Consider the following 10967-nt stretch of genomic DNA (forward strand, 5'->3'; position numbering starts at 1 on the left):
CAGCCCTCCCTTCAAAATCTGTCCAGAATCTGTCCTCTCATCAGATGTGAAAGGGTTGTGAAATTATCCTGCCTACTATTAGATATTATATTATTATATTTATGTACTTTGTTTGGAACTGGGAAATTCGTTTTAAGATAAAGGTGACCTAATAATCCCATAACTTTTGTTATTCTTTCAGCTAAATATCATGTGATCTAGTTAGTTCTAGATAATTCTTACATGCATTAGAAAAAGTAGCTGATATACCACACCTACTTATAAATTAACTTTTTTTTTGCCCATAGGAAAATGCTAAGCAAATACAACCATCAAATTTCCCTGAAAATACATTATTCTTATAAATCATTAATTGAATTTAAGAATTGTATTCAACTGTTCTCCTCGTTTGCGATCAGTAGAATCATCAACTGTGTTTCCAAACTTTTCTCTGCAAAATTCAAGATTGACCTTTCCTGTATGCTTATGGAAAGCCATTACATTTATTATGTATTATGTTTTTTATTAACATTTTATTAATAAAATATTATTATTATTTTTCTGTATTTTTATTTGTGACTTTTTTATTAGTTTCAGGTGCACAAAACAAAGTAATATTGAGACGTTTATCACTTATATCCCTCACACTGTGTCAACCCCCCTCCCCCATCCACTATCCTTCTAACATCGATCACTGCACTGTACACCTGAAGCTGAAGCTGAACAATAATGAAAGTCAACATTTATTATGTTGATTTTCCTCATATTCATGAATGGTGAGTTTACACCTAATTGATCTTAAATGAAAGCATAGCAATTTTAGCTATTCATAATGCTAAAAAATATCTCCCAAAATGAGACAGAAGACAACCACGAAGTAATGACAGTTTTAGAATAAAACCATAAAGTCTGAAACCACTTTTCATCATTAATATTTAGACTGTGAGATCAACAGAGTTCAATACAGTTACATCAAAAACAATGGAGATATACTGTATAATATTTCCAATGCAAGGCAAGTGAAAGGTTGCCAACAAAGATAACTAGGTCATATGGTTAGAGTTTTCATATCTGAAAATGGTGATAATAACCCCTTAGGGTTACTGTGAAGAATAAACTAGTTAATGTAAGTAAAATACTTACAATAGTCTTTGGCACACAGAAATAAATGTTAGCTATTAGTTTTAATATAACAGCGAGACACATCAGACAAAAAGATGTTTCTATAATACGTGTACTTTTTAAAAATTTCATTAGAATTTTATAAAGCCTCGTAGATTACCTTGTCATCTGTCTTGTTTCTTGGAGAATGCTGATGTGTGATATTTGATTTTGTCTTTTCTGCATTTCTCTGACTATATTGCTTATATCCCTCTTTCATTTCAGTCTCGTATTGCTGATACTTTAGTTTATATTTGCCTGTTGGTGCTGGTAAATTTTCAGGTATTATGTCCTCTTCCTAGAGGTAAAAAGAAAAAGTATGGTACTCACTAGAAAAAAATCAAAATAATTATTAATTTTCCTTATTAACATTACCAGGTTTATCATTTACCTTAACATTTATGCCTAAGAAACAAACCATTATATCTATGCTGTAAACAGAGGTGATGTTTAAATCACTTAGCTGTACAGCATCACTGAGCAATCAGAGCAGACAGAACTGCTCAGAATGGGTGCTGGCCTTCAATACTGGTAAGCCTGCACTTTGCTTCCCAGTGAATTTCAGTCTTGGTTCTAAAATAGTTTGAGAGGAAGGAAAACAATTTCTCTCTCTTTTGTTTTTTAGGAGTTTTAGATATGTCTTTCCTTCCTGCCCCAGAAAAAAACTCCATTGTCAAGCATTTCTTCCAGAATAGTCATAGGAATTGGAGGTCACCAATACTGAGAAGCACTGGTTGCCATTTCTAGAATATTAAGACATTCTTTAATAATACCTTGTGGCATTCTTTGGTTCCCTGCCACATTTCAATGAGTGTGAGAGATAACAGACCGGGCAGATCAGAGAACACTATAAGAAGTATTTAGCAAACATTAGGCCATACACATTGGCCCAGAGGGACAACCGCTCCAAAAGGAGTATAAAGCCAGTACAACCCTTAAAAACTGTTGCTAGTATCCAAGTCTAATACAGGAGAAGGATGAGGCAAAGCTTCAAATGAAAACCGTAGCCTGATACAGACTAGGGTACTATTGATGCATTTTATACAAAATGAGATTGCGGAGAACATGAATAGAGCCAGTTAAATGAGAAAGACCAATAAAGACAGAAACACAAGCCCTACTCATACAATACTGGTCAGACCTGTGTTCATAACGTGAAATAAAACACTAAGTATTGTGTGAAGTATAAATATGTCCCAAGGAGATGAGATACCTTGGAATTAGTATAGTTACTTAATTATTCCATAGTATAGTAGTAGTCTAAAGTAGGAGTCAATTTCCAAGAGATCAATCTTATATTTTTAACCTAGCAAGATCTGATCTAATATTCTGCCATAATTTTTAAATTCCTAGATTCTCTATTAGGATAAATGTACTTTACCAATTTTAAAGGCATTTTAAAAATACTATTCCTATGGGAGACAAAAATGTAAAACAAAGTAAAATTATTTCACTAACATCATTGTTTGGGACATTAATACATAAAATATGTAAACTGGGACAAAACATTGACTGAACATAATAAAATTTCTGGATTAAATATAAGGCTAAAATGGACACTATAATTCTGAATGTTGGTAATAAATAAATACTAACCAGTTCTTTTAAATGATGCTGAGTATATGGCATTTGACATGGTGTGACCCAATGAAAAGCAGAAGATGAATTTGGTGGGTCAAAATAAATATGAGCTGTACTAAGTGGAACATATGAAAATTCATCCTAAAAATAAAATTAAATCACACTTATTATATGCTATATGTGTATATTTAATTATTAAATATTATATTTAATACCAAGTAAAAATTATTACATTAAATACCAAGTAAAAATTACCTCATCATCAGAGTCAACAAGGCTTCCCAAATCAAGTCGCGGGACCCTGAAAGAAATAATCTATGCATCCCATAACTTTTAAAAATGAGACTTTAATAGTTGCAAATCATATATGCTGCATCTTATATAAAAAGATACACTGAAAACAATGGTGCACTGGCATCTACCAGCTGTGATAAGCTTTTGTTAAATGTTCAATCATTTTTTAAGCTGATTGTTAACACATTATTAAAAACTAAAATTATACAAACTTATAATTAGATAAGTTATATTAAAGACAAAGGTAATCAATAATCAAAAGCCATCACTTCTTAATGATTTTACTATACTTCACTATTATCTGTGTCCTAGAGGTTATTTATATCTGGTGTACCTGTGTGGTAATATAGTGGCATGTATGTCTTTCAAATAATATTACATAGCTAGCTTGAAATCAACCACAGTGGGATTATTTACACAAAAACTAGCAAATGCTATGAATCAGTACTTGACTTACCACTTTGCTGATTTCTGAGACTTAAAAAAGTGGTGGAGAAAATGTTAATAGTGCATAGTCAATCTGTATCATGTCTTAATTGCACACTGTGAATAACAAACAACTGAGGAAATACTGTTCTATATTCAAAACTATCACTTGATTCAGCCAAGAAATTACTCACTTCACACTACAATAAATGAAAATATTAACCAACATTCATGTTGGAACAACACTGGTTCATCAACTGCAACCATAGTTTAGCTAAAGACACAAGAGCTCAGCAAAAAAAAGAAATCTTTCTGTGACAATCAATTGGCTATACGGTGTTTATAATAGAGTTTATATATTGTTAGTATTTCTAAATTGCTCGCTACACCTCCTTTATATCAGTAAAATTCATAATCAACTTAAAATATACTTAAGTTTATTTATAATTAACAATTATATTTATAATAAACTTAAAGTACACTTTCAGAAAAACAGTTGTTTAAAATATTTACCAACACACAATTGGCTGTCATTACAAATTCAGTATCTTGTATTTAGTGATTCCATCTAGCTCTGTTGTTTGTCTAGATGAGCATAAAGATATGTACTATGTCGAACCACAATAAATTGCTGATATTTGCCAATTTTTAATCTATAAAAATGTCAATTTCATGTGGTACAGCTTAATTAAGTTCCATTTCCAAGAAGACCTGTAGTCTAAAATACTTGAAAGAATATAAAATAATATCTTTTCAAATTTTAAAAGCGGAAAAAGGTAAAGTATAAAACAAATTACTGTATTCTAGTCCAAAGTAAAATCATTTTAATGACATCAATAAAACTGTCATAGTCTTCAAAATAAAAATACATTAATAGTTCCTATCAAATTCATTTTGACTCTCCTGAGTATAAAATGCAAAAATTTATATATTTCTTTAATAAACACACTTAGATAAATTTTGTAAACAAAGCAATATTTAGCTTTTTCAAGAAAATATATATTGTTAAAGAAAATAAAAAACAAGAGAAGTATTACCCTTAATCTTTCAGTCCTATCACAAGACCTACTTTAATTTTGGCATAGTAATTTTCAGGCCATTCACATTCATATAAATTTTTCTGTAGTTCACAATCATAGGTCTGTGTGTGTGTGTGTGTGTGTGTGTGTGTGTGTGTGTGTGTTTATTTATAATTTTGCCTTCTTTTTTTTTACTTGTCAATCTATTATAAATATTTGCCCATTAAACAACTCAAGTGTGTAGAAATGTGACTTACACAGGTAGGCATGAATTCTGCATTGCCCATGATTTGGAGGTCCAACCCTGCTTTAATTAAAAAAAAAAAGATTAGAATCAGTATGCATATACCTTTTATTTATACTTTAAAAGATAAACAACGAATCAATGCAATAAGGTTAATTACAACTTTTCTCAGTAAATTGTATATAATAAATATTTATTAAGCCCCTTATTATGCTAGAGACAAAGACAGGATGGTAAGCAACACAGATAACTCCTGCCTGCATAGTGCTCTCTGCCGGGGAAGACATAAGCTGAAAACAAGCAATAATGTGAAAAAATAAGTGCTGTGACAGAGCAGCTACACATAAGTAGTATGTGTACCCAACCTACTCCAGGGAATGGAGGAAGTTTTTACAAAAACAGAAAAGTAACCTTTAAATGGAGTTCTGAAAGATAAGTAGGAGTTAGTCAGATCTTTGAGGAGAGAAGGGAGAAAATTGCTTCAGCCAACAGGGAAAACTTGTGCCGAACCAGTATACATGTCATTATAAATTTGTCTAATTCTATAAAATGTAGAACACAAAAAGTGAACCTTAATGTAATCTATGGGCTGTGGGTAATAATGGTGTGTCATGTAGGTTCATCAGCTGTAACAAATGTACCACTCTGGTGAGGAATGTTATTGATGAGGGAGGCTACACATGTGTGGTGTCAGAGGGTAGATGGGAAATCTCTATACCTTCCATGCTCTAAACCTAAAAATGCTCTAAAACATAGTCTATTGAAAATAAAAATGACAGGATACAAATAATCCATCTCTTAAATAAAGGGCCAGGTAGTAAATATTTTTGGTTTCATGGGCCATGAAGTCTCTGTTGCAACCATTCAACTCTGCTGTCGTAGTGAGAAAATGTAGACATTTTGTAAATAAATGAGTACGGCTGTGTTCCAATAAAACTTTATTTACAAAAACAGAGCTGGGCCATAGTTTGCTGACCTCTGGGCCTAGGAATTTATATCGTATAATTTATTGTTATTGTGGATTGGCTAACACCAAATTGGCTTCAACTTTTTAAATAATGGTATGTATACTGTTTTTGCGACCTTTTATTGTAAGCTATTTCTATGTTACTACTTAAAATTATCGTTTTTATGTCTATATAATATTCTAGCTAAAGGCTGTACCATAATTTATCTAATATTTCTCAATTGCTACATATTTTTCAATTTTTTTCACTATTTAAAAAAAACACACTTCAAAAAATATCTTTTTTTCATTTGGATTTTTCAATATTTTGAATTTTTCCTCACAAGAGATTACCAGGAATGGAATTATTTGCAGCAGATAATTTGAAACCTTTTGTAGCTCAGCACACTGCCAATCTTGCTTCTAAAAATGTGGTTACTAGTTTACAATGCACCAACTCTAGTTCTGACTACTCTCAATTTACATTTTTCCTTTAACTTAATAGAGGCATAAAGGTATATTATTATGTTAATTTCCATTCCCTTGATTATTAGTGCAGCTGGACAACTGTTATATTCTTACTTCCCACGTGTATTTATCAGATGATGTTTGTAGTGATATTTGAAGCATTACGTACCACTTTTAAAAAAGAGTTTATGTATTATTTCTTGCTTTTAATTCTAACTTTTATAACACTCCAGAAATGGTAGCTGGTAACTATGATATTGATACTTTGCTGATAAACTCTAAGAAACAATAACCTGGATATCTGGGATTATTTTTCTTAAGGAACAAGAGTTCTAAGATAAACATGAATTTGTCCCCTTAATTTCCCACTATCTGGACCTTCCTAGTAGAGAGATAAAGGCTTTGAGACTTAAAGGGAGACATTATTTGGGAAGAAAAAGTTACTTTCAGAAATTATTTTTTTAAAACTGTTTTGATTTTTGTTTGTCATCCCAATAAATTTAATAAAAAAATTTTAAAAAAAAATTTTTTAAATCAAACCTTGACTTTTTCCTAGTAACTAGGAAAAAAGGATTAAGCCTCAATAATATAATACCCAATCACTGGGAAAAATTGTAATACTGTACATGATATTATTCTGACTAATACGAAAGGCTAATTTGATTCCAATTATCAAATAATTCAGAGTTAACCCATAATACAGTGAACCATAAAATTTCTAAAGCACCAACTCATTCATATGAGGAAGACGGTTGAACACAGTCAAGAACACGGATCTTAAAGTCAGAATTGGAGTTCAAAATCCTGTCAAGTCACTTAATCTTGGAGCCTCAGTTCTTCCATTATCTAAAAGGTTACAAATAACACCTCCCTCAAAGGTTTGTTATAACAATTAAGTGATATAAGTTATTGAAAGATTCATCATAGTAGCTAACAAGCAGTAAGCATTTAATATTTGGAACAAGAACAGCAAGAAATATACATCCCTTTTATGTATTTCTCAACTAAAATTTATATTTACCCAAGTATGTGGTGAGTACAGGCAGGGACAAAGTAGTTCTAAATGTGACTCACTTAATCAATGATATATACAACCGTGAAATTATGAAGGTTGAGAAGAATAAAAGTCTTAATAATAGAAGCCCCAGATTCTCTTCCTCCCTAGCTAACACAAAATGTATAGGAACCTTTTTTCTTCTTTCTACTATTTCTATTTTTTCATATTTTATGCAGACATACACAGATCATTTTTAAAATACCAATCAAAAAATAAAAACAATAACTTTCATTTTAAAAAATAAACCCAATTCAAGCAGTGACCAATTTTCAAGTAAGGATTATCTTCAATTACTTCAGTTCCTTCAAATCAGGGAAATATTGATCCTAAATATTTGTGAGTATAATTGGTCATAAAAACCTCAAAAAAGGTGTCACAACATGATTTAAGGAATCATCCTACAAGGGCACATACTTGTAGTGGCTTCTTTCTTCCAGAGAATGACTGAGCTTGATTCCTAGGAGAAACGGCAACTCCTTTAACCTCCAAATCCATTTAAGTTCATGTGTTTAGTCACGCAGTATACTTTGAAAAAGATAAAATATATATAAGATGGTAATTTTTACGTTAATTTTAAATAAACCATACAAATTACATAATAATACTACATGGAAAGAAATCATGTGGTCAATCACTTTTACGTCTTTCACCAAAATTAACTATTTGTGGAGCAATTACATTATGTGAGGCAATATTTGCGGGGCAAATACTAGTCTGAATAACGGCACCCCACAGATGTCCATGTCCTAATCACCAGACCCTATGAATACGTTACCTTACAACAAAAAGGAATTTTCAGATGTGATTAACTTAAGGATTTTGAGATGTGGAGATTGTCCTGGTTTAATCTGGTGAGTCTAATATAATCACCAGGGTTCTTATAAAAGGAGACAGGATGATCAGAGTGAGAAAGAGAAGATGTAAGAATGGGACCAAAGGTCAGAGAAGAGCTAAGGCGCTATGCTGCTGGCTTTGAAGATGAAGGGAGGGTTCCTGAGCAGTCTCTAGAAGCTAGAAGAGGCAAGTAATGAATTCTCCCCTGGAACCTTCAGAAGGAACCAGCCCTGACATCTTGATTTCAGCCCTGTAGGCCTAGTTTTGTAATTCTGACCTCCAGAACTGTCAAATAATGAATTTATGTTGTTTTAAAACACTAAGTTTGTGGTAATTTTTTACAGAAGCAATAGGAAACTAATGCATGTACCTCTTCTTTACCACAAAGTGATGTTTATTTTCTCTCTTCCTAAATTTTTATGAGTTTTGATTTTGTCCCAGGAGGCTGACGAAAATATTTTTTAGCAAACACATTATTTAACTAATACAAAGGATAAAATGGAGTGATGGTCCAATTAGTAATTATGAGGTGATAGGTTAAAATGTTTGCAAAGGAATGTCAATCAACTTGCAAATACATACAAAAAAAAATCAGATGAATATCTCTGTCATCCAAATTCTGTATATTTTATTTTAAACATCAACCCTATAACACCAAGGATGCATTTTTGTTTAATGATCCATTCATATATTCATTTTTCTATTATTAGACTTGAATTTATTTTAACAATAATTTTTTGTTTTGTTTTGTTTTAAGGAAAGATAGATAGCATGGCATAGTACTTGGAGTCAGATTTAGACTAACATCAAAATCATCATTTTTCACACGTTCCCATAATGTAAGCATGGTAAGAACTTAATCGTTCTGAGCCAATATTTCTAATACGTAAAATGAATTTAATGTGAGCACCTCTTTGATCCTCCTGTATCATGCGGGACACGGTTAACATTTAATGCATGGTAGCCATCATTATTGTTAAACTATTTTTTATTTCATGTCCAGTGAAATCCTCTTACATGAAAGAGGATTCTTACTAACTTATATATGTAGTTCCCTTCACCCCACGACATAATCCTCTTCCCTAAAAACCCCATACCCTAAAACTGTAATTCTACTACAAGAGCAAACTCAGGAAGACTGAGTTTAGTAGACATATTCTGAAAACATCACAAACCATTAGTTTTGAAAATATTCCTACAGTGCTAGCAAATGGCTTTCTTTGCAGAGATAACTTCACAAAAAAGCAACTCTATAAAGTTGTTATTGGTTTGCTGGGGTAGGGCAGATGTTGTTTGCTTTTGATCACATCACAAGAACTGTTTTATTTGTCATGATGTTTAGTGGCCAACAAACCCAAGTTGAGACAAGGATATTGAATGATCAGCTGGGTGATTTTTCTCCACACATCAGCCATACAACTAGTTGTACCTTAATAACTACTACAGCTACTTCAGATAGTGAGACTATAGGTCACTTTAAGTCACTGTAATTGATTTGTCGGTAATAAAAACAACAATATTTATATACTCAAATTTCCAGGTCCGCCTCAATGGCTTCTGTCTCCACCTAAACTGCTGCAATTCATAAGAGGTTACTGCCAGCATGCAATGAATATTGCTGACTAACAGACCCAAATCTCACCATATTATCTTTAATGCCACCAGAAAGAACTGAACTCATCTCCCACTTCTTTCATTTTTAAAAGATAATTATTTCCAATTCCAATTATCATCACTTCTCTCTTGGTTGGCTATAATATTGCTTATACCAAATCAGAACGTAACAGAAAGCTAAGAATAAAATGATCAAATCCAGCCCATAATCAAGGCGAGAGGAAAGAGATCTGTAAATACTATAGAATGTAAGCTCCGTGTAGGTGAGAATCAAGTCTATTTTGGAGCCCAGGTGATAGTACCCAGGTATCTGAGTTGAACCCGGGGTCATTTCAAAGCAGAGTAATTGCCCCTACATCAGTCCCCCAAAAGTTGAGATTATACTTCAAGGCAATGGTACCTGCAATGTACCAGAACTAATTCCTCTCAGGGATTCAAGAACTAGGATGGGACACAAGAAACAGGCAACCTGATTTGACCAACAAGCTGGGTGAAGACCAGGTCCAGGGCAGGAGGGCTGAAAAGGTATTAACTGCGGTGATTCCACGGAGAACCCTCTTGGGACAGGTTCAGACAGGGCGAGCTGGAAAGGGACAGTTCCCAGCAAAGCCTCAGACCAACTCAGACCCGCGTCTTCAGGTTGCCTGGCAACAGGCGTCACCACGCTGGGCCTCCAACCCTTCTCTCATTTCTAGGGAAAAGAGTCTCCTTGGCCCAAGCACCTGGTACGATCCATGCCACCTCCCGCCAACAAGGTGTGTAGACAGTTTCTCCTCATTCCCCGCCCACACCACAGACGACCTCGCAGCCCCCACAGAGGTACTCACGGAAAAACCCTCGGTGATGCCCTCCTAGTGTCTGTCTTCCTGAAACCCTCCGGGGACTAGCTCCGCGGCGCCTCTAAACCTCGGCGAGGAACTGGAGGGGACTCACCCATTGGCGCTTCTGTGCAGGGAAGCGCCAAAGCCCGACCTGGATCTATGACAGATGTATAATTCTTCATTTATGTGAATTCTATTCACCATATTTTATAGAGCTCTATCAGGTGTCAGCTCCCAGAATGATGTTTTGATGGGGAAAAATTTTTAAGCATAAACTCTCAAGAAGCTTGCAATTATTTAAAAAGGCAAGACTGCTGTGTAGTATTATACAAATATACATAGAAGCAGATATTATTTTAAAATGTGTGCCCATATACATATATATGATCACATATTATATATATTTGACTACAAATTAAAATATTCATATAATGGGAACAGACTTAGGAATCAGGAAACCTCCATTTCATTCTTTGCTCTGCACACAATGTCTTTGAGTGTCGACTCTTCACCAATACAAGGA

The 10967-nt window shown here is 33.4% G+C and overlaps 1 protein-coding gene across 2 annotated transcripts in view; it reads right to left on the reverse strand.

Moving 5' to 3' along the window:
• The window catches only part of CAPS2 (calcyphosine 2), a 43221-nt gene extending 32675 nt beyond the window's left edge, over window positions 1-10546 (reverse strand). Inside the window, exons 1-6 of one of the 2 annotated variants that reach the window (XM_074325403.2) lie at window positions 10451-10546; window positions 7590-7700; window positions 4718-4767; window positions 2977-3022; window positions 2737-2862; window positions 1262-1438 (exon numbers count right to left, since the gene is read on the reverse strand). In XM_074325403.2, the coding sequence (XP_074181504.2) occupies window positions 1262-1438; window positions 2737-2862; window positions 2977-3022; window positions 4718-4767; window positions 7590-7670 (480 nt within the window). In that variant the 5' untranslated portion in view covers window positions 7671-7700; window positions 10451-10546. The remainder of the gene's footprint in view (window positions 1-1261; window positions 1439-2736; window positions 2863-2976; window positions 3023-4717; window positions 4768-7589; window positions 7701-10450) is intronic. The other variant, XM_074325405.2, reaches the window with a different exon arrangement.
• Between the last annotated feature and the right edge of the window lie 421 nt (window positions 10547-10967).

The sequence above is a fragment of the Rhinolophus sinicus genome, chromosome 1 (genome assembly GCF_057876585.1).
Source record: "Rhinolophus sinicus isolate RSI-liver-muscle chromosome 1, RSI-T2T, whole genome shotgun sequence".
Classification (NCBI taxonomy): Eukaryota; Metazoa; Chordata; class Mammalia; order Chiroptera; family Rhinolophidae; genus Rhinolophus; species Rhinolophus sinicus.